The sequence below is a fragment of the Pantherophis guttatus genome, chromosome 4 (genome assembly GCF_059756535.1).
Source record: "Pantherophis guttatus breed Tessera chromosome 4, ASM5975653v1, whole genome shotgun sequence".
NCBI classification, from domain to species: domain Eukaryota; kingdom Metazoa; phylum Chordata; class Lepidosauria; order Squamata; family Colubridae; genus Pantherophis; species Pantherophis guttatus.
The window spans coordinates 26,473,467-26,497,776 of NC_142066.1; the positions used below are offsets into that span (position 1 = coordinate 26,473,467).

At 41.8% G+C, this 24,310-nt stretch overlaps 1 protein-coding gene across 3 annotated transcripts; it reads right to left on the reverse strand.

Moving 5' to 3' along the window:
* Nucleotides 1-5,626: 5,626 nt before the first annotated feature.
* On the reverse strand, nt 5,627-24,037 carry SPN (sialophorin). Of its 3 annotated transcripts, XM_087891811.1 has the most exons (3): nt 23,943-24,037; nt 23,187-23,335; nt 5,627-9,169 (listed from the first exon to the last, which is right to left on the reverse strand). In XM_087891811.1, exon 3 carries the CDS (start codon nt 9,107-9,109, stop codon nt 7,835-7,837), a length of 1,275 nt encoding a protein of 424 aa, XP_087747937.1. In that variant the 5' UTR covers nt 9,110-9,169; nt 23,187-23,335; nt 23,943-24,037; the 3' UTR covers nt 5,627-7,834. The 3 variants fall into 3 exon arrangements, with proteins under 3 accessions (XP_087747937.1, XP_034275612.1, XP_087747936.1); XM_034419721.3 differs by lacking the exon at nt 23,187-23,335 and having other exon boundaries at nt 23,943-23,988; XM_087891810.1 differs by lacking the exons at nt 23,187-23,335; nt 23,943-24,037 and adding an exon at nt 17,112-17,253.
* Between the last annotated feature and the right edge of the window lie 273 nt (nt 24,038-24,310).

Consider the following 24,310-nt stretch of genomic DNA (forward strand, 5'->3'; position numbering starts at 1 on the left):
CTTCCCAACAGAGGAGGCTACAAAAATGTTCTATAGTTTTATGAATACAGGAAAATATGAAAAGGTAACTTTAAATTACAGATGGGACCTCACAGCCTTGGGGTTTAAGGGGCAAAACCCCCAGCCTTCTGGGCTAAAGTCACTCCCATCCCTATATATATGATTAATTTTCTCCATGCAAGTCAAATTATTTCTGATACCCTTTCCCTCTGTTTATTTACAATACCATCTTACATTCCCTTCTTATATGACTGGGAGTACAGTACACAAAAGAGCATCTGGATCAAGTGGATTTTTCACTGGGCACATTTGGGTCTGCTGATGCTCAGCTGCTCTTGTTCTTGGAAGACCACTTCAGAGGTGGACCTTTGGAGAAAGATCCACCATTTCTACAAGACAGCAGCCAAGTGGGCTACAGATTAGGCTCCCGAGCTGAAAGTGAGAACAATGACCATAAATGCTCCATGATAGCAGTAGCTTGGTCAATGCTGGTGTGAATATTGTATCTCTGTTTAGACAATAGTACATTAAACATCAGCTTCTGCAACATTTATGTAAAGCCTTGTCTCCTCTTTTGCCTTTAGCTCTACAGTAGCCCTCAAATATCAGACAACAGTTCCCTTCCCTGTCAAGATCACGTTTGGCCTTGTGGGTTAGAAATTATGAGAATGCTGGAGATTAGAAATCTACTCAACCTTCCCCCAACAGCTGTCTTCTGACAGGTTGAACTATGAGCTTCATTATCCTCATCCTGGCGTGTTATAATTATTATATTGTTATAATTTTGCACATCAGCAGGCAAAGCTTTGGAGGAAACTAGGCTAAAAATATCAACCGTTTCTCCAAAACAGCATCCGAGTGAGCTATAGCCATTTCTCAGATCCTTCTAGACTGAATGAATGTTTCATATATGCTTAACAATAGTATTTGGTACATATGTTGAGAGACACAATGGAGAATTGTTGGTCATGGAGAGACTGGACAGGACGTATTTCTAAAGCTTTCTCTGGAGGTAGATCAGATCGGAGTAACTTCTACCCTGGCTGAAGAGCATGGAGAAGCAGAAGAAGTGGACCATGTTGCAGAATGCTCTTCAGAGCCATACTGGTTTGAGAGAAAGAAGGAAAATTGGTGGCAAGGTGGCCATCATGGAGATGTAGTGGCAGATTCCTTCCTTCCAAAGCCCGTTCTACTTCCTTGGATAAATTCAGATGACTAGCTAGCTATATGATAGACAGATAGATAATAGAAGATTATAGATAAATGGGAGAGAGAGAGAGAGGGAGGGAGGGAGGGAGGGAGGGAGGGAGGGAGAGAGAGAAAAAGAAAGAGAAGGGGGAGAAAGAGACCGATAGATACTGATAGATAGATGATGGATAGATAGATAGATACTGATAGATGATTGATTGGTACTGATAGATGGATGGATGGATGGATGGCTAGATAGATGATAGATAGATAGATAGATAGATAGATAGATAGATAGATGATAGATGGATGGATGGATGGATGGATGGATAGATAGATTGATTGATAGATGATAGATGATAGATGGATGAATGGATGGATGGATAGATGGATAGATATAGAGAGGTATATACCAGTGGTGGGTTGCCCCCGGTTCGCACCGGTTCTATAGAACCGGTAGTAAAACTGGCGGGAGGCTCCGCCCACCGACCCTGACATCATCAAAATGCTTTTGCGCATGCGCGAGCGAAGTGAGCTTGCACGCACTGTCCCGTTGCAACCGGTAGTAAAGGTAAGTAGAACCCATCCCTGGTATATACCAGTAGATAGGTAGGTAGGTAGAGACCAGTAGATAGATAGATATGGATGGAGAGAGACAGAGAATTTAGAAATAGTACCCTTATGCTTCCTCAAGTTGCTGTGTGCAGACACATTTCTTGCCTCTGAATTTCTTATATATTCACAACTAAAAGAATATTAATTCTTAACTCCAGGAAATGAGGTAGATCTGCCCTCCAGATTGTCAAGATACATAACTCAGAATGCCCACCCAATGGCAAAGAATGTTCAATACTAGTATTTTCCAATGCTGCTGCTCTCCAGATGTGTCATCCTCAACTCTCATAAACCCCAGTCAATGGGGCCATAATGAAGAATTCTGGGAACTGGGAACTGAAGTCCGTAAGAACTGGAAAATAGTTTCTTATCCTGGGCAGTTTGAAGATGTGTGGACGTAAACTCCCAGAATTCCCCAGCCGGCTTCCCCAAGTTACATCTTCAAGCTTCCCAGGTTGGACTAAATCATTCTTGGTAGGTCTCAGGTCTCTCTTACAGGCCCCCCTGTGCTGAGAGGAGAGAATTAAAATGAAGGCAAGCTGATCATAATAACTGGTTTCAACTTCATCAAGAACCATGCTGCAAACATTTAAATAGAAGTTAAGGTTTTTTATTGGGTAGACTTGAATGAAGCTCCACAGACATAAAATACACCTCTGAAATGAATGAATAAAAAAATATTGAACCAACAATTACAGAAAATGCAAAGAAATTCTAAAGAATTTAGAATTCTGCAGAAACTGAATGGAAGAGAAAAGTAAATCAGAAACCTGACACATAAGTTCTTACTTAGCTCCTTGTTATTTCACTGAATTTTTTACACAAGAGAAATTCAAATTCATTAAATCCTAGATGTAATATACAAAACTGAATAGAAATCATTTTTTTAAAAAAAAACTAACGATCAGGCACGGTGTTAGTAGGAGAATGTATAAAAATAAGGCTGTGATTGAAGTCCCACCGCTTTTTACATATGCATATAAAAATGGGTGAGCTTTCAAGTAGTCAGTGGTAACTGCCATCTTGACTTTTTTGACATTCCCCACTAGCAGACACCTCTGCTGTCATACATTGCCCTCTAAGGAATCTTTGTCATCATCAAACAGTATCTTCTGAAGCATGCTAGATGTTCCTCATAAAGTTCTCCCTTAGATTTTAGGTTTAGGTTTAAAATTTTGATCAGGCACACAGCACAGGTGAGGAAGCTGAATATTACTGATAATTGTCTGGCCATCACGAGGATAGTTCATTTCTAATCATGGAAAAACAGAATTATAGAATTGGAAAGGATCTACAGATCCTCTGACCAACCCTTAAGTGCTGGAAAACATTAAATGAGGCAATCATTTCCTTACCGCAGTTTATTATTTGTATTTATTAGTTGGTTCATTTGCTTAAATATTTATCTTCTGCCATTGTGTAATTGGCCTGCTGTTCATTAGAAATATCTAACTGTATTTTCTAACAACCCCTACAGAAAGGCCCCCATTATTTGAAGGAGATCAACTGACTTCATTGATTATGCCAAGCTACAAGACTGGGTTATGGTTAAGTATATTCCCCAGATGCAGCAAATATGAATTGCAAACCAAGTTTAGCATGAACTAGGATGAGTGGTTTATTCAGTAAGTAAAATTAAATAAGCCATAGCTTAGTGTAATGGGGGACTCTAGCACAGAGATAGAGTTCTACCAATAGAAAAGAATATTTGTAGCTCAGTGTTAAACCGTGGAGTCCTTGGTGCTCTAGCACTGATGATGTTACCTAGTTTGGTAATGAAACGTTTGCAAGAAAACAATCAAGCTTAGAGAGCACCAAGGGCCCCATGAATAAAGGTGTAGTTCACTGCAGGTGTGCTATTCAGCAGGTTCTGACAGGTTCTGGAGAACTGGTAGCAGAAATTTTGAGTAATTCGGAGAACCGGTAAACACCACCTCTGGCTGGCCCCAGAATGTAGAGGGAATGGAGATTTTCCAGCATCCTTCCCCTGGAGTGGGGTGGGAATGGAGATTTTGCAGTATCCTTCCCCTGCCATGCCCACCAAGCCACACCCACCAAGCTATGCCATTCCATGCCCACCAAGCCACGCCCACAGAACCGGTAGTAAAAAAAATTTTTGAATTCCACTACTGGTTTACTGGATTGATTTTAAAGACCTGTTTGAAGTGAGAGATGGTTTAAAAAAAAAAAAGCTGAGAATATTAATTCAACAAAGCAAATAAGTACCAGGGCACAAAAAGCTCAGAAATTGAGCCAACCTTCACAAATATTATGCTCTCTTCATGTCTTAACTGTGGTGGGAAAAGCTCCCTCACATTTTATTTTAAAATGGAGACAGCAAACATACTTGGTTGTTTTTAACGAGTGTGCCATGATTAATTTGAAGATTGAAGCTGTATTAGAAAAAATTAGTTCCACAGAGTTTTGGCAGGTGATAAAATTCCTGGTCAACCTTGTCTCGCTAAGCAGGGTTGAGCTGCTTTGTCCTGAAACGAGAAACTTGCAGGCAGTATCAGGGGTATAAGCTAACTGGATAAGAAGACAATGCCAAATCATGACTGTGTTTCTGCCAAGAAAATTATAGGAGCACATCACCTAGAGTCTACCTTGACTTGAGGGAAGTCTTAATTTAGTTTCTCAAGACCTGGATTATTTATTAGTCTGTAACAGTTCTCCAATCTTGGTTCCAGCCCATCACAAACTACCTCTGTGCAAAATTCCCCTTGTTTTCAAAAACAAATATGAATGCCTTCCTATTATTTTCAGAAAACAAATGCTTGGCCTTCTAATTTTGTGCCTTACAGGAGCAAAGATAAATGAAGAGTGAAGAAAAGGAGCATTTTCTTGCAATATTGCCAAACATCTTCATTAAGTCTATGAGCACTTGAGGAAATATTTCTCAATCTCAGTGAGTTTAAAAAGTGTGGACTTTTAAACTCTTTTTAAACTCTTTTGTTGTTGTTGTTGAAGTCCACACATCTTAAACTTCCTAAGTTTGAGAAACACTGCTCTATAATATGTTAGCTCAGGGGTCAGCAACCTGCGGCTCTGGAGCCGCATGTGGCTCTTTCATCCCTCTGCAGTAGCTCCTTGTCATTCAAAATATGCATCACAACCGGCAATGCGCAGCACCTGCTGGCATGCAATTTATTGAGCTTTTCAACCCCCGGTAGGCCAACCATAGATAAATCCAAGAAAAGAAAAGTTTCAGAAGAAAAACAAGAATGTTTAATTCAACTACATATGCTAGTTTTGTGGCTCTCAAGAAATAGTCAGGCACGGGATGGGTTTTGTGGCTCCTGGTGTTTTCTTTTCTGTGGGAAACGGGTCTAAATGGCGCTTTGAGTGTTTAAGATTGCAGACCCCTGTGTTAGTTCAAGATTTGGCTAATCAGAAAAGAGATTGTTTTTTGTCAGATACCAATTTCAGACACTCTTACGCAGAGTAAGTCTCATTCAGTGTAATGGGACTTATTCCCACGAGATCAGCCATAGAATTGCATTGCAATTTCTGCCATTGTTTATCTATAGGTATGATCACAACTAGAACTGGAATCGTTGGGGTTGTAAGTCATGTCAAACCCAACTTTGCAATAATTTTTATGATGGTCATTAAGTGAAACATGCAGTCATTAAGCAAATCTATCTTTCCTAATGGGTGCTTTTTGCTGGAAACAAACTAGCAGGTTGTAATCATGTGATCACAGGATGCTGAACAGGTTATAAATGCAAATTTGGCAAATGCTCAAATTGTGATCACATGACCATAGGGGTGGTATGATGGTCATAAATATGAGTATGATTGCTAATTGAACAGTCATAAATCAAGGACTTTGCATTTATTAATTAGCTCTTTGTTAATAGTTCCTCTGAAATTACCAGCATCGAGAGTAAAATTATTCAGGATTAAATGTTATTACCCTAGGAAAAATTAAGTAAAAGTTATGTAATAAGATGAATTAGTTTAACCTGCTAAATTCTCTGAAATCCACTGGAATCTATAGAAACAAACCTTTGATATATGAGTAAGGACAGGCAAAGCATAATGCTATTTCCTACTTAATATATGTTCATATAATTCAAAATTTAAACTCTTGTATTTATACATTCTGTACATAGATATTTCCATTTTTCCTTTATGTTCATCCAAAGACTTTTTAGAAAGGAAGTTTTTCTAAAAAGACTTCCTTTTCCTCTGACTGTTTTAAACTTGGTACATTTGAAGGACAAAGCACAGCAGAATAATTGGACAGGTCTCTGAATTAAATAAAGGCGTTTAAACCTACACATGTCTTACTGCTAGCTATATCAGCTCTTTGGGAATGCCCACATAAAGCCTTTCCTTTGTAGATATTCCCAGAGAGTGGATACAATGAAAAAAATCTGATTTAATAAAATCTAAGTTAATAAAAACAATCTAGTTAGGATATTCCTAATATGTATGCATAAAAGCCATTCACTTCTGAGCATGAATCAGCCAAGCAGTTTGCAGCATCATAAAAAAAAATTAGCAAACAGAATTTTTATTAATATACTTTCTTTCCAGCGATGGTGATCAAGACTTCCTTCTACAATGCAGACTCAAAGCCTGATCAATGTTCATTATTCTTGAGGCACAATCCCTCACTGCTATCACCTGGAAATTTGTTAACTATCCAACCTCCCATCGACCTTTTTATCCTCTAAAAGAAAAGGAAAAAATGGGGGGGGGGGAAGGGAGTACTTGATGAAACTGGGCTGGGCCAATGTTTTAATTTCTCTCTGCTTTTGGGTCTGCTATACCTATCTATGGCTTATAATAAAGCAGGAGAAATGGAGATGCAGAGGACTTTCAGAAGAGAAGTTGAGGGACAGAAACTCCTCCATCTTCACTCATCCCTCACATATGAATAAGGGACATCTTAACCTAACACTCAGGGTATAGAGGATATACGAAACATCTATCCTGTAAGACAGGGGTGTCAAACTGGCGGCCTGCAGGCTGGATGCGTCACACACAGGCCACACCCACCCCAGCTCAGCGAAGGGAAAAAATCAGTGGTGAAATGTAAAATTTGTTACTACCGGTTCTGTGGGCGTGGCTTGGTGCGGGGGAGTGTGATGTGACTGGATGGGCGTGGCCAATTTTTTTTTTAAACTTTTAAAAGCATTTTTTCTACAACTTCTTCTGCCAAAGAGGTTGTAAAAAAATGCTTTTAAAAGGCTCTGATGATCCCAGGTGAGCCGCGTGATCGTCAGAGTTTTTTTTTTTTACTTTTAAAAGCATTTTTTCGGCCAAAGAAAAAAAGCTTTTAAAAGTTAAAAAAAAAAGCCTCTGATGATTGCGTGGCTCAGCTGGGCATGGGAGGGGTGGGCAGGGATTTTTGCTACCGGTTCTCCAAACCACTCGCCGCCATCGCTACTGGATCGGGCAATCCGGACCGAACCGGGAGCATTTCACCCCTGGAAAAAATGTTGCGATATGTCACATGACAGCAACATGACACAGCGAGTTTGACACCCGTGCTGTAGGATAATAAGATATACCAAACAATGTCTATGTAAACCATAAAAATGGTCTGCTCCAGAAAAACCTTAAGAGGTGAATCTATCTTCTGATCACTATTTAAGACAGGAGTCCCCAACCCCAGGGCCGTAGCCCATTACTGGACCTTGAGCCATTCAGAACTGGGCCATGGAAATGGCGGGTGAGTGCGCGCACATATGCGCATCCCCACACGCATGAGCAGTGGTGGCATGTGCACTCCATTTGAGCTTTCAACCATCCCTTCTTCCCCTACTCCCCCCGCTGTCCTGCAAAGCCAGAAATTCTGATTTAGGAGAATTCTGATTTAAGGGAAATGTCTATGGAGATTCTCAGACATTCTCTGAGTCATGTTTGTCCCACAGGTGTTTTTTCAAAAGGCAATTCGACTTTGTTTTTCCTTTCACTTCGCTTCTTATCTAAACTGAATTGAAGAAGCTTCTTGGATGAGAAGCGAAAATGCCTTCAAGGAAAAACAAAGGAAGCCCTATTTAGGAGGAACTTTCCCCTAACTTATTGGAGCTGGGGACTCCTGAGAAGACCCTTTAAGGGGCTCTGGTACTTTGCCATTGGCATCCCCAATCGCCTCCGAAGGGCACCCTATCTCAGCCTCTCTACAAAGCAGCTGCTCTGTTTCCTCCTTGCCTCCTTTCCCACTGACATCTTCCATAGCTATGGAAGGTACCCTAGACTGACGCTTCCCAAAGAAAGTCACAAGAGTCCCACGCCGGGTTTCCCCTTCCCCTACAGACCCCACCTGTTGCTCCACATCCTTATCCAAGCCCGTATCATCTGGCAACGTCGCTTGTCCAGCCCATTCTGGGGAATTGAAGCTGGTGGAGCCAGAGTGACGGCGGCGCCTAAAGCACAGGAAAGCTAGGAGGCCTACAAGCAGCAGGATGGTGAAAACAACGGCCAAAATGATGACAGAGTGTTTCTTCTCTGAGGGCCCTTTATCAGAAGAGTCAAATATTGACTCATTGTTGCTGTATGTCCCCGATATTATGAAAGGACCAGACGTATAGTGCCTGCCAGTCTTAGGAATCTCGGTTAATTCTGGAACAGCTTGACCTGGTGGCATTGGCCTTGTTCTGTCCTCTTTTGGTTCTGTGCTCTTTGTTGTTTCTAGGTAGGCAGTTACATTTGCTGATTGACCTGGTGGCATTGGCCTTTTCTCTTTTGGTTCTGTGCTCTTTGTTGTTTCTAGGTAGGCAATTTCATTTGCTGATGTCTCAAAGACGCTTCCTTGGGATCTGGTTCCCAAATCCTCTGTTGGAGAAGATACCGTCTCACTATCAAAGTGTGATGTGACAGTCATTTTAGAGGTAACTTCCTTCTGAACAGATTCTTGTACCTTTGTTGCTTCTGTACGAGGATGTTTTTCTTTGATAGAGACACTGACTTTACTTGGTGTAGGGGAGGAAGTGTCTTCTGGGACAGGAGTGTTCACGGCAGTGGCAGATTGTAGTTCCTGTTTTGAGACTGGAGATGTTTCTTTGGAGGACAGTGCTGGTTGCCCTGAAGTGCTCAAATTTCTGCTGAGAGTGTCAAGCATTGTGGCATCAGGAAGTGACGTCGTAGAAATCTCCGTAGCCATCTTAGAAGATGCTGGAAAAAGTGAGGTGCTTATATCTACATTGGCTGTTGTTTTTACATCGATGGTCACATCAGTTATGGTAACAACCTCTGCAAGAAGGTTTTTGCCTGTGGCAAAAAGTAGGAAGGCAACAAAGAGCATTTTGTGGCCAATTACTTGCTGGAATAAGGATCTTGATTTTTCCATGGGAGCAGAATTCCAGAGCCCAGGCTCTCTTGATGTGGAATACGTCAAGGCTAAGAAGAACTTGGGAACAAAAACATGACAAGTTTGTAAGAGAAATTTCCAGAAAATTGTATGCTTAAGACAGAGGACCAAAACCAGTGTTGGGATTCTGCCGGTTCTAGGGGGTTCGGCCGAACCATTTGTTAAATTGCTGGCTCGCCCCGCCCCTTGCCCCGCCCCTCCGCACCACTATTTATTGCCAATAAATAGTGGTGGGCGAGGGGCGGGCGAACCAGCAATTTAACAAAGGGTTCGGTGTTTTTTTGTAATTTTATTGGCCCACGGAGCTTCAGCATAGGCTAATTAGCCCTTGCTTAGATCGGCTCCTGACTCTCAGCTGATTTGCTCTCAGCTGTTTTGCTCAGGGCTCTGCTGCTTGCTTGCAAAGAGTGCTGATTTTTTTCCCCCTAGCTATGCTGAAAAACGAAACAGAAAGTAAAGCAGGCTGTTGGCTTTGCTGTTGTTGCAACGTGGCAAAATGAGGCAGAGAGAGATTTCTTTTTCTTTTTCTTTTTCCTCACCAAAAAAGGTAGGTGCAAACAATGGGAAATTTAGGGAAAAAAAGGAGAGTTCAAGATTTTAAAACACAAAAGAAAAAAAGCTCTATTTAACTAGGGAATTGTAATAATTGAGATACTATTAATTGTATATTGTGTTGAAACCAGAAATGGTTAAGTTGTGGTTTGGAGGAATATATGGGGGAAATTATTTGGTTTATTATTATTGGTAAATATAATTAATTGATTTGTAAGAAATTGGATTGCATGGAAATAATTGGAATATTCATGTTCATATTGATTAATATACAAAAAAGGTAGTTATATAACTAATTGATTTATATTAAAATGTTGAATTTATATTAAACAACTGTAATATTACATAATTAACCAATGTGAGGATGGATATAAAAATAGATGACAATGGGAAGGGGTATAATATAGAATAGAAGGGAAAAATTGAATTTGATTAAGATTAGAGATGAAGATGAAGGGTAATATTGGTTTTTTACAAAAATAGATGAGGAATAAATATGGCAAAAAGGAAATATAGAAATTGTAAATTTAATTGAGATGACTAAACACTGTTTAAATTTGTGAACCGGCCAAATACTCTGTTCAAAGAAAATACATTGTATGTTTGTATGTGTGTTTCTAATTATTGTTATTTATTCATATTTGTTCTCTTTTATTCTTTAAAGTTTAACAATTCATTCTTTATCTTAATATCTTTATATTTGTTTGGGGTTGGCTTTCTTCCCTTTCATCTTTTTTTATTGTACAGGAATTTTTCTCCTCAAACCTACCACCTCTCTCTTTTATTTTCTTTCCTTCTTTCTCTTCCTCCCCTTCTTCTTCTCCTCCCTACTTCCTCTTCCTTTCTCCTTCTCCTCCTCTCTTCCTCCCTCTCTTACCCTCCCTCCTACTCTAATTTCCCTTCCCTTCCTTCATCCCTCTCTATTGCTGTATCCTTTTATGCATATGGACTACTCAGAGGGCTGAAAAAAATTATTTCTGACTGGTCCTCGCACTTTTGACCAGTCCTCGAACTTACGACTGTCCTCACTTTTTACGTTTTTGCCCTATCTTGTCACCATGGTGAAGAGAAGCAGTTGTGAAATGAGTGACACGGTTGTTAAGAATGCCACAATGGGCATAAATGTGAGGATGGTCATAAGTGCGAGGACCGGTCAAAAGTGCGAGGACCAGTCAGAAATGACTTTTTTCAGCCCTCTGTAGTCCCTATGCAGATAGCCACGCCCATCCGGTCACATGACCAGCTAGCCACGCCCACCCGGTCACATGACCACCAAGCCACACCCCCAACTAAGCCACGCCCACAGAACCGGTTGTTAAAAAAATTGAATCCCACCACTGACCAAAACTATAGAATGACTTCAAAGGTTCAATCTGAGAAGGAGAATGGCCTAATTTGGCACTCTTTACACAAGGATTCTTTATATATCTGGAATATGTGGAGATCCATATCCAAAGATATAGATTTCCATCTACATTGAAGCCTGCACCACAATGCCTACATTGATGGAAAGAATACCATATAACTCTTACATATGATAGTTTGGGTAGAGATGAGGAAGTATCATCTCGCTCGGATTTTTTGATACCCCTCCACCCACCCCTCCGCTCTCCCACTCATACCCCTGGTGGTCCAAAGTTATATTTCTCTCTCCTTAGTTCCATGTCATTTGTGTTTACTGACGAAGAGACACCTTACCGATGATTCACTACTCACAATTCAACCTGAGAAAATGCATATCCAAAATCTCGCAATAAAAATAGATATGTGAGCAGGCAATTCAAGAGTGGAACTGTAATCTTAAAGCAAAGGACAAGAGATCCTCTCTTAAGATGACTTTAAGCCATATTTCATCACTGCAGATGAGAAGTGAGTCATCAACAGGTCTGTGTGAATTGTGAGTTCTGCAGGAAAGGTTCTGAATTCTGTTATTCTGAATGTGGCAAGGGGTGCAGAACAGTGGTAGGTTGCTACCGGTTCGCACCGGTTCGCGTGAACCATTGGTGGAAATTTGGCCAAGGTCGCCGAACTATTAGTGATGGCTGGCAGGCCATGCCCCCGAACCAGTCCCCCAGGCCGACATGTTTGTCGCCGTCATGTTCTTTGCGCACGCACATCCCATTGACTTGCAAGTCCAATGGGATGAGCTTGTGCGAAGAACATGTAGTCGACGGCAGCAACTTTTTCTGTCGGTACTTTTCGGCACTCTGCAGAGAGAGTGGCTGGCAAAGAAGCTTTTTCAGAGGTTTCTTTGCCAGCCGCTTTCCAGCAGTGGCAGCTGGCTGAGGGCTGCTGAAAACTCCGGTCAGCTTGCCTTCCCGACTCTGGATCAACCGCTATGGAAGGTAAGCAACCAAACAAAGAGGTGGGGAGGAAGGCAGGCAAGCAGGCCTGGCCACAGGGACTGCCAGGAAGGCAGGCAAGCATGTCAGGGCCGCCTAGCTGTGGGGAAGAGAGCTAGCAACTTACTCCCTTCCCTGTGGCCCTGCCATGCTTGCCTGCCTTCCTGGCAGTCCCCCACACCCTTGCCTTCTGAGGTCGGATCACCCATCCAGCCCATGATGAGAGACGTGCCACTTCCGGCCCGGCCTGGCCAGTGGGTGTGTGGGCAGCCCTTCAGGGAGACCAAGCTGCTGTGCTGGAGCTGAGAGGGGCGGCGACAGCAGTGGTGCTGAGGGAGGGCGGCCGGATGTCCCAGGGGTGCTGCACATGTGCACCACATGTGAAGGGGGGCAGACACCACACCTCTGAGGAAAAGAGGCGGGGGCGAAGCCCTGGCTGTCACCCGGGAGAGGACCGCGGAGGGACACACACACATGTGTGCCCCTATCGCCCTCACTGCCGCTACTTTTGCTGTCGGTTTCTCGGTGCTCTTAAAGTCGATCTTGAAGAGCTGGAAGACGTTTCCTTAGATTGCCACCAAACTCATTGTTGGGAGCATCAGGCTAGCCCCTGAATATATGTGAAGTCTTGGGCAAACTCTTCTTCTCGGCCTCGTATCACACAGAAAACACATACGTTCTTTGGAATAACTTTGCCCAAGACTTCTTGTATATTCAGGGGCTAGCCTGATGCTCCCAACAATGAGTTTGGCGGTGATCTAAGGAAACGTCTTCCAGCTCTTCAAGATCGACTTTAAGAGCGCCAAGAAGCCAAGAGCAAAAGTAGCAGCGGCAAGGGGAACGGACGTGTGGTATGTCCCTCCGCGGTCCTCTCCCAGGTGACAAGGCTTCACCGCCGCCTCTTTTCCTCGGAGTCACGGTGTCTGCCTGACACACACACATGCCCCTGTCGCCCCCATTTTCCAGCCCAGGATGCTCGGCAGATAGGCTTTTATTTTGTCAGCCCAAGCGGGGGGAGGTATGTAGGAAATCACTCTGTCTCTGCAGCATCACTCATGTGACTGAGTAGGTGTGGCCAACTCGATCTCACTCACAGCAAGGTGCCGCCCCACCTTGCTGTGAGTGACTTCGAGTTGGCCACGCCCAGTGGTGGGATTCAATTTTTTTAACAACCGGTTCTGTGGGCGTGGCTTAGTTGGGGGTGTGGCTTGGTGGTCATGTGACTGGGTGGTCGTGGCTAGCTGGTCATGTGACTGGGTGGTCGTGGCTAGCTGGTCATGTGACCAGTGGGCGTAGCTATCTGCATAGGGACTACAGAGGGCTGAAAAAAGTCATTTCTGACTGGTCCTCGCACTTTTGACCGGTCCTCGCACTTATGACCATCCTCACATTTATGCCCGTTGCGGCATTCTTAACAACCGTGTCACTCATTTCACAACTGCTTCTCTTCACCATGGTGACAAGATAGGGCAAAAATGTAAAATGTGAGGACAGTCGTAAGTTCGAGGACTGGTCAAAAGTGTGAGGACCAATATTGAAAGTTTTGACCTTGAATTTGGATGGCATGCTTATTTATTTTATGATAACAAAGTGGATAAAGTATTTAAAAGCCATATACTTAGAGACTCTTTGATGAGAGTTTGGAAGAAGCACCGATTCAAATGGGATTATAAAATCCCGCTATGGCTGGATCTTGGTCATATTATGTGGAATACAAATATAATGTCACTCTGGGGGTTTTTATACAAAGAGGTTCTTTTTACAGATGCGGGCAGATGGCAGTTGAAGACACTACAGACACTGTTGGACGAAGGGATTAACTTAACTTGGTTACAATATACTCAATTACAATTGAGATGGAGAGAGGACCAAAAAACTGGTATTATGTTGCATGAGGAAGAATTGGTTAGACATATAAAAGAGAAAGATCCAATGCATATTAAAAGGCTTTATAATGTTTTGTTGGAAAGGGATTCAGAAACTGAGCTGGTTAAAGATTGTATGATTAAGTGGGCACAAAATTTTGAGGAGCCAGTGATGTAGGAAACATGGGAAAAAATTTGGGTTCAGAATGTTAAATTTACACAGTCGCAGAATCTGAGGGAAAATTTCTATAAAATGTTTTATAGATGGCATTTAGACCCCAAAAAATTGTCGTGTATGTACCCTAATGTTCAGCCAAAATGTTGCAGATGTGATTGTTTAGATGCTACATATTATCATGTGTGGTGGACTTGTAGGAAAGTTAAGGCTTTTTGGATAAAAATTTGGTGGGTCATGCAGAATGTTTTGAAGAAAAAAATTCAATTTTCTCCACAATTGTTCTTATTGGGTATAGTTAAGGGTTTTACTAAGGGTGAAACAAAGTTGATATTGTACATGATAACAGCTGCGAGATTATTGATAGGTAAATACTGAAAGAATGAAGTTTTGCCCACGATTGAGGAATGGACTTTGAAGATGGCCAGTTTTGCAGAGATGGCGAAGATCTCAGCATTTTTAAAAGACTGCTCACAAGAGACTTATGAATGGGAATGGAAAAAGTGGATAGATTATGTTCAGAATAAATATCAAACTAGAAAGTACCAAATAGCTTTTAATTGAAAATGATATTTTAAGATAGAAATATTTCAGTGTGATGAAGATGAAAAACTTACAAGGAGGAGGGAGGGGTTCAAGTTTTATATAAGTTTTATATTAAGGGTTTTTTTTTTTACCTGATATAAGTATATTGTGTGGAAGTCCGGGGGGAGGGGAGGGTTAGGGAGGGTTAGGGAGGTTGGGAAGTTCGGGGTGGGTTGAGGGGGGGGGAAAGGGGTGAAAATGTAATTGTAAAACTTTTGCAATAAAAAAAAAAAGTGTGAGGACCAGTCAAAAATAACTTTTTCAGCCCTCTGAGTAGTCCATATGCACAAAAGGACTACCCAGAGGGCTGAAAAAAGTGATTTCTGACAGGTCCTCGCACTTTTGACCGGTCTTCGCACTTATGACTGGTCATCATTTATGCCCGTTGCGGCATTCTTAACAACCGTGTCACTCATTTCACAACTGCTTCTCTTCACCATAGTGACAAGATAGGGCAAAAACGTAAAATGTGAGGACAGTCGTAAGTTCGAGGACTGGTCAAAAGTGTGAGGACCAGTCAGAAATAACTTTTTCAGCCCTCTGAATAGTCTGCACAAAAGGATACAGCAATAGAGAGGGATGAAGGAAGGGAAAGGAAATTAGAGTAGGAGTGAGGGTAAGAGAGGGAGGAAGAGAGGAGGAGAAGGAGAAAGGAAGAGGAAGTAGGGAGGAGAAAAAGAGGGTGGGGGGAAGAGAAAGTAAGAAGGAAAGAAAAGAGAGTGGTGGTAGGTTTGAGGAGAAAGATTGCTGTACAATAAAAAAGATGAAAGGGAAGAAAGCCAACCCCAAACAAATATAAAGATATTAAGATAAAGAATGAATTGTTAAACTTTAAAGAATAAAAGAGAACAAATATGAATAAATAACAATAATTAGAAACACACATACAAACATACAATGTATTTTCTTTGAACAGAGTATTTGGCCGGTTCACAAATTTAAACAGTGTTTAGTCATCTCAATTAAATTTACAATTTCTATATTTCCTTTTTGCCATATTTATTCCTCATCTATTTTTGTAAAAAATCCAATATTACCCTCATCCTCATTTCTAATCTTAATCAAATTCAATTTTTCCCTTCTATTCTATATTATACCCCTTCCCATTGTCATCTATTTTTATATCCATCCTCACATTGGTTAATTATGTAATATTACAGTTGTTTAATATAAATTCAACATTTTAATATAAATCAATTAGTTATATAACTACCTTTTTTGTATATTAATCAATATGAACATGAATATTCCAATTATTTCCATGCAATCCAATTTCTTACAAATCAATTAATTATATTTACCAATAATAATAAACCAAATAATTTCCCCCATATATTCCTCCAAACCACAACTTAACCATTTCTGGTTTCAACACAATATACAATTAATAGTATCTCAATTATTACAATTCCCTAGTTAAATAGAGCTTTTTTTCTTTTGTGTTTTAAAATCTTGAACTCTCCTCTTTTTCCCTAAATTTCCCATTGTTTGCACCTACCTTTTTTGGTGAGGAAAAAGAAAAGAAATCTGCCTGCCTAATTTTCCAACGTTGCAGCAACAGCAAAGCCAACAGCCTGCTTTACTTTTAGTTTCGTTTTTCAGCATAGCTAGGGGGGAAAAAAATCTGCTCCAGCAAGCAGCAGAGCCCTGAGCAAAACAGCTGAGAGCAAATCAGCTGAGAGTCGGGAGCCGATCTAAGCAAGGGCTAATTAGCCTATGCTGAAGCTCCGCGGGCCAATAAAATTACAAAAAAACACCGAACCATTTGTTAAATTGCTGGCTCGCCCACCCCTCACCCACCACTATTTATTGGCAATAAATAGTGGTGCGGAGGGGCGGGGCAAGGGGAGGGGCGAGCCAGCAATTTAACAAACGGTTTGGCCGAACCCCCTAGAACTGGCAGAATCCCACCACTGGCCACGCCCACTCAGTCACGTGACCACCAAGCCACTCTCACTTAGTCATATGACCACCAAGCCATGCCCACCAAACAAGCCATGGCCACAGAACCGGTAGTAAAAGATTTTGGAACCCACCCCTGGTGCACAACTCAGCTTTATAAAGCCAATATAATTAGTCACCAGTGGTTACATCTTGTAAAATGGAACACTGCTTGCTGTTTTCATGTCACTCTCGATCTGATAGCCAACCTGCAACCATGTGGCTAAGAGTCCAGAGATGGGACATGCCCCTTTTCTAAAAGAATATTTTGCCTTTTGACCACTAGGTGGCAATAGCAGATATAGTTTACATTTGCCCTATGTAAAATAATGAAGTTTGGCAAGAAAGTATTCTTCATCCAGGGATGACATGGGGCTAACACGCATGGTAAGCAGGAAAAAATAAGTTTTCTTCTGAAAGAAAGAGTTTTGGTTTTTTTTTTAAAAAAAAGACTTTAGTTCCTTTGCCTCAAGAGTGCACACAAAATGAGTACCTGTAAGGCAGTGGTGGTATTCACTTACCTTCGCTACCGGTTCGCAAATGTGAGCATGCATAAGACCTTCTGTGCATGCGCAAAGCGAGAGTGATGACGTCCAGGCGGGTAGGCAGAGCCTCCCAGTGCCACCAGTTTGCCCAGACTGGTTAGAACTGGCAGAATTTCACCACTGCTGCAAGGCCCAAGGAACCAAGAACAACATGTGGAATTATTTCTTTATTACAGGGGTGTTAAACTCAAGGCCCGCAGGCTGGATCTGGCCTGCAGAGTGCTTACATCTGGCCTACAGGCCCGCCCTGGAAACAGTGAAGGACCGGCCCACAGTTTTTTGGGTTTTTTTAAATTTGATTTATATGCCGCCCTTCTCCAGAGACTCAGGGCGACTTACAGTGCGTTAAGCAATAGCCTTCATACTTTTGTATATTTTTTATACAAAGTCAGCTTATTGCCCACACAAACTGGCTCCTCAATTTACCTACCTTAGACAGGATGGAAGGCTGAGTCAACCTTGAGCCTGGCGAGATTCGAACTTACTAATTGCAGACAGCTGGAGTTAAATTACAATGCATTAGGCTGCTGAGCTATCCAGGCTCCTGTGCCTATGCCAGTGAAAATTTTCAGCTGTGATGGTCTCCTGCAATCCACTGCCAGTGAAAACGGAGTTTGGGAAGGCTGCGCTTGGCCCACCCAGGCTCCATTTTCAGCCGCAACGGCCTCCTGGAGCCCTCTGCCAGTGAAAACCGAGCCCGGGCTTCCCTGGCCAAACCCACCCTGGCCACGTCTCCCCCCCACACACACAGGTCAAACACAACCCTGATGCTGCCCTCAATAAAATAGAGTTTGACACCCCTGGTTTATTGTGTTTGCCTATTGATAGAAATGACTCGAATGTGCTTCCCCACACCTCACCACCACCAAAAGGCAATTGGACTATGTTTCTTTTTGAGGAAGAAATTTTTTTTTCCTTGAAGAAGAAGACGTAAGAAGAGGTTTCTTTCTTCAAGGGAAAAACATTTCTTCCTCCAGGAAAAAAAACACACAGTCAAGTTGCCTTTTGAAAAAAAAAAAAAAGGGGTGGAATAGAATAGAACAGAACAGAACAGAACAGAACAGAACAGAACAGAACAGAACAGAACAGAATAGAATAGAATAGAATAGAATAGAATAGAATAGAATAGAATTTTTTATGGGCCAAGTGTGATTGGACGCACAAGGAATTTGTCTTTGGTGCATAGGCTCTCAGTGTACATAAAGAAAAAATAAAATACATTCATCAAGAATCATAAGATACAACACTTAGTGACAGTCAAAGGATACTAATAAGCAATCAAATCATATTAGGAAACAATAAAAACAATATAAATTGTAAAGATACAAACAACATGTTTGTCTCAAAGCACCTTTGAGACAACCATGACCTGGATGACTGAGAATCTCCTTAGATATTGACCAAAACCTTGCCAGACTAAAGCAACTATCTGCATATCTACTAGATATTCTCTGTGAATTGCTAGGAGGGTCTGCCTTCACCTCTTTCTGCAAAGACTCCAAGCTTCTCTGTCTCTTTGCTTTCTCTCTCCTGCGATTCCAGACTATATACCACCACAGTTCCTCTGTAATTTTCCAGTTGTTTCCCTTGAAGAAGATTTTCTCCAACTCATTTACGGAAGATGAAAGTAGTGACTACTAACATTCATTAATGAATGAACAAAGAGAACAGAATAACTTCAGAAAGTTGACTCTTCCATTCTCCACCGGTCAATTAGAACTGAAGAAGCTTCTTGGATGAGAAGCGAAATGTTTTCAAAGGGAAAAAAACAAGAAAGTCCAGTTGCCTTTTGAAAAAAAATAGCACTTTTGGGACAACCATGACCTGGATGATTGAGAATCTCTGTAGACAATTGACCCTGTGGTTTGAAATCTTTTTTCATGCTCTTTAAAGGTAAAGGTAAAGATTCCCCTCTCACATATGTGCTAGTCGTTCCCGACTCTAGGGGGCAGTGCTCATTTCTGTTTCAAAGCCGAAGAGCTGGCGCTGTCTGAAGATGTCTCTGTGGTCATGTGGCTGGCATGACTAAACGCCAAAGGTGCATGGAACACTGTTACCTTCCCACCAAAGGTGGTCCCTATTTTTCTACTTGCATTTGTGACGTGCTTTTGAACTGTTAGGTTGGCAGAAGCTGGGACAAGTAATGGGAGCTACATATATAGGAAAATATATATATTTATATATACACCTGCTCTATAGGAAGCGACTATTATGCATCCCATGGAGTGCAAAAATAACAAACAAAGAAATCTTAGCTGAAACCTCACCAAAAATATCACTTGAAGCCAAGATCACCAAACAGAGGCTGTCATATTTTGGTTGACCTGACTCACTCGAAAAGTCAATCATGCTGAGAGTGACCAGCAGAAAAAGGAAAAGGAACTGCCTTAGTATCACTGGCTGGACACTATAAAGGATGACACCAGGATGACCATGGCCGCTCTGAAGGAGGCGGTACAAGACAGAGGGGCATGGAGAATGCTGATCCATAGGGTGGCCAAGGGTTCGACACAGCTGAATGGCTGGCAATGATAATGATGGGTCTGAAAAAAAACAAGACTTGCTTATTCAAGTCTTGACAAACAACACTTGGAAGGAATCCAGTGCTGCAAAGTGAGTGTAGAGTTCTCCGTCTATTATGTAATCATTCTCCTAGCCACATGGAGGAACTTAGCTTTGAGGCAGAGCCATGGAAGGGAAGTCTAGTACAGAAGATGGAGGTGGATGAATATAAATGGCAAAGAATATCTCATAAGTGACTGCCACCAACGTTGAGAGAGACTAGAAGTCCTCTAGAACTTTCTTGGTGCTACTGAGACCACCAAACCCAGCATAAAACACAAGGTCGTTTGTGTTGCTTACCCATTTGAACCAGCATCTCCTTCACCCTCCCAGTAGAGTCTCATGTTGGAGACAAAGTTGAAGGAGGAAAAGAGAGATGATAGCACCATGTGCTTGTCAACCTGAAGGCGGACCTGCAGCTCTTCTTGCTGTTTCATAGGGTGGGAAATTTCCTACCAGCACCACACTCAACACAACTGAATGAGAATTCAGGGGTTTGGAGACTTTTCTTCATGCATGAGGAGAGGAGAGGAGAGAGAGGAGAGGAGGGGAGAGGAGGGGAGAAAAGAAGAGGGAGAGGGAGAGAAGGAGGAAAGGGAGAAAGATAGGGAGAGGTTTATTTTAAGGAAGTACAATAGAAAACTGGAGAGAAAAATAAGTCCCGAACTATCCACAGGAAACTTTCAACTATATTTAAAAACTAGGAGAGTGTTACATGTTGGCTACAGAGAAATTGGAGGGAAAAAGGAGCGGGAAAAATGCTTGAACCTGATTTCAAACTTTCAAGTGCTCATACACTTAATGAAGATGTTTGGCAAGAGTGCAAGGAAACAGAAACTAAAAAGCAGCTTTCTAGTGTTGCAACTTTTTATCTTTCTCAAGAAACTTTCCTCTTCGCTTGCTCCTAGTATGTTGAAAAAGCATCTGTCTATTTCTCTTTTCTTAGGAAGTGAGGGTTTAATTTTTTTTTAAAAAAAAGAAATATTAAATATTATATTTAAAATTTGCTCACCATCAAATCGGAGTTCCCTCCCTCCCTCCCTCCCCAGATTTCATCTTGGATGGCTACTGATGGTGTTTTTTGGCCTTAGGGCAGGCTCTCCCCCCTGTGACTTTTATCAAGGTCATTAAAACTCCATCATTGCATCTCGCAATGCACACCATGCCAGGGTGCTGAAACTGTTTTGCTAGCAGTACTTCATTAAAGTTAAAAAAACCAAGTGTATTTGGTTAATGAAAGACAAATCTGGAACAGAACATCATAACTGGAGCATGTAGAGATTTTTGAAAATAAAACCCTTTGATAACTCCTGTATACCCCTCTAAACGTTACATGACTTGCACCTGCCTCAGAGCCAGTACTTTTTCTTATAAACCCACTACCATTTCTTCTTGGTAATTCCATCCGGAGACCAGGAGACAAACAAGCCCCTATAGCAAAAGGGGTCTCCAAACTTGGCAACTTTAAGACTTGTAGACGTCAACTCCCACAATTCCATGCTATGCTGGCTAAGGAATTCTGGGAGTTGAAGTCCACAAGTCCTAAAGTTGCCAGGTGTGGAGACCCCTGCCCTATAGGAATTATCACATGCAGATAGGTTCTAAACCAGATGAAGCAGCTGATATATGGTCTCTTTCACCAGCAAGAGAAAACTGCCCCATTTTGGCCTGAAGTGGCTTGCCTTTATCTACACATCGTCAGTTGTTTTTAAATGTCAGGTTTGAGAATTAGTATTAATTGTATTCATTTTATGTATTCAATTCATGATTATACAGATAGATAGATAGATAGATAGATAGATAGATAGATAGATAGATAAGATATAGATATAGATATAGATATAGATATAGATATAGATATAGATATAGATATAGATATATATTATCTAATATGTATTCGACAAAATAAAATAAATAAAATAAAAATTAGGCTGACTTGCAAAGCAGAAGAGGTGTCCTACAAGCACCAGAAGCATTGTCATTTCTGCAACTTGGATTTTGGGACAGGGTGACAGGCTAGGACATCACATCATGGCGGAGTTCTTGATCAACAAGGAAGATGCCAGGTGGCACAACTGGAGTTGTTACATCTATAAAAGCTGGGATCCAGAGTAATCCGAAGGTTGAAAAGTAAGAGGCTTGTAAGGAAATGTAGGCAATTAAGATAATGTTTCTCAACCTCAGTAACTTGAAGATCTATGAGCTTCAAGTCCCAGAATCCCCCAGCCAGCATGCTGGGAGTTGAAATCCACATATCTTAAACTAGTGGAAGTTCAGAAACATTGCATTAGGAAACTAAAAATGTTAGCAAGAGAAGAAAGGTAATCAGTCTCACTAAAGTAACTGAGATCAGCTATCAGAGTTTTTAAGGAAAGCCGTTGATCATTTCTATTTCAGTCTCAACTGTTCAATTTCTTCACATTCAACAGGCAGAGCGATGTCCTTAGTTCTCTATCTCGACAGAGAGAATATAGCGGTGCTGCTGTGGCATGGCTGGCCGGAAATGATTCAAGTAAAAATCTAGTCTTGCTGTAAGACTTGATGTGAGGAAATCGGTACAAATACTATGGTGGGTTGACGCCTTCCTTGTGGCAGCTCTGCTCTTTGCTGCATGGAAACCCATACCCCATCAGATGCAGCATGTTATTCACTGCACAACCATTAGTGAGTTTTAGTGCTAGGATTTGGACACGGGATATATCTGCTGAAGACTCAAGATTGCTACTAGATGAAGAACAGTGAGATCTGTAAGATGTCTGCATGACAATGCTTATCAGTCTGAAATATTTATTTCATGAAGTCAAATCTCATCTCCATTTCCATCCCCCTACCATACACTATCTGTTCTGGCCACCACATTCGCTTCTGCCTTTATTCAACTTTCCTTCCAATGAAGCTGGTTTCTGGAAGACTGAGAGAAGATCAGAAGAGTGGCTTCTGATCTGCATGCTGGTTTGGGGGCAAAGTTTCCTTACATCATATCGAAAAGAGGAGATGTTAGTGGGCTGAGAAAAATTTCCTTTTCAAATTTTTCTCAGCCCACTAACATCTCCTCTTTTCGATATGATGTAGGGAAACTTTGCCCCCAAACTAGTGTTCTCCAGACTGTGTCAGCCTGGTCTAGATGATGGTACTCAGAGCCCGGTTAATTGGAGAAGGCCTTGATTGGAGAAGACCTCCCTTGGTTGAGCCTTACATGCCACATCATCCGCTCTGCCAGATCAGAATCCTCATCCACCTTGCAGGGTTATTGCAAATCCAAAAATTGAGGCATAGATATCCAACTACAATTGGCGATCAAGCATTTGGTTGAAGTATGACAAATGAAACCTATCCCTCTCTCCAGTCTCATACGCTCGCCTCCTTTACCTTGACTCCCTGAAACAATTTCCTACTGATATTTCCTCCACACATACCATTTTGTAGGGACTGAATAAATAAGGTGCATCCCACCCCTGCCTGCCGGCCCACCAACCCACCCTGCTATACCTTCTTCTAGGTTTCTTCAGACAAGGCCAGGATGGATCCTGGGGCTTTCAAGGAACGGATTTTGTCTGCTAACCATCAGCTGCCTCCGTTTCCCCCGTTCTCGCTTGATTGGGCAGGAAGAAGTGAATGAAACTGAGCAGGTGGCGCTACTGGAAAATGTAAAAAAGGAAGAACCGTTATATTCATAGAGGAAGTGGCTTTGAGTGGTGGCAATCGTGCTAATTCCACCCATTTCTATAGCATCAGGTCTGTGGGACCAATCTGAAGACTTGGATAAGGTATTCTGGGTTGAAAAAATAGGTTCCATCTTTTTATTTTCTTTTTTTTTTCTTATTTTGCCCTTTCTTGATTTATCCCCAGGATAGACAAAGGATGAAAGAGTACCTCTGAGCAGATACAAAGCGCATTTTCTATAGACAGGGGCCCCAGAAGCAGCAAAACCAAAAAGTTAGACAACTGCATAAAAATGACACATTGCCCAAGTTATTTGTTCATTTTGGCCAACTTCCTGTGTTTTTCAGAGCCTCAAATTCAGAAGGTGAGTCATTTGCAAGTGTGCAGAAATGCGCACCCTCGTATAAAGAGGGAAGAGATTGAGCAGAGGGACCAGACATAGACAAACGAAATTGCATTTTGCAGGTGGAGCTGAATATTTGAGCAATAACAGCACCCATGGAACCTATCCCTAGTTTCGAGGTGTGAGACCCAAACCGGCAGGGGTAAGGAATTAGCAGAGGGAAGAGATTTCCATCTTACCGCACAACAGTCTTGATTGCTCGCCAAGCAACAGCTCTGTGTCTGTGCATCTGAAGCACGTCAAGGAAAAAATAAGTAATATGTCTCAAAAGCTGTTATCAGCTCTTGCATGTCTTACTTTTATCGTGGCTCAAGGGCGGATCCTCCTCCTGAGTTCCTCCAAACAAGGCTAGCAGCTTAGAGACTCTCCCAAATGTCCTGGTGACTACAAGAGAGATAACATTTTAGTGGTGACCCTCCTCCCCCGCCCCCCAAATTTCAAAACTCTGTGCCTGCTGAGGCTGGCCAAAGAGGTGAAACCCCAGCAAGGTTCAAAATGATTAATCATTGTTCCATTGAGGCAATCAGAGATATTTTCCAATAAAAAG

Excerpts from the sequence above, each read along its gene's own strand:
- SPN (XM_087891810.1), bottom strand. The coding sequence starts at position 17,144 with ATGCATGCTCACATTTGCGAACCGGTAGCGAAG. Across the intron at positions 9,170-17,111 it reads TTTGCGAACCGGTAGCGAAG|TTCTTCTTAGCCTTGACGTA; the intron begins GTAAGTGAATAC and ends TTTGTTCCCAAG.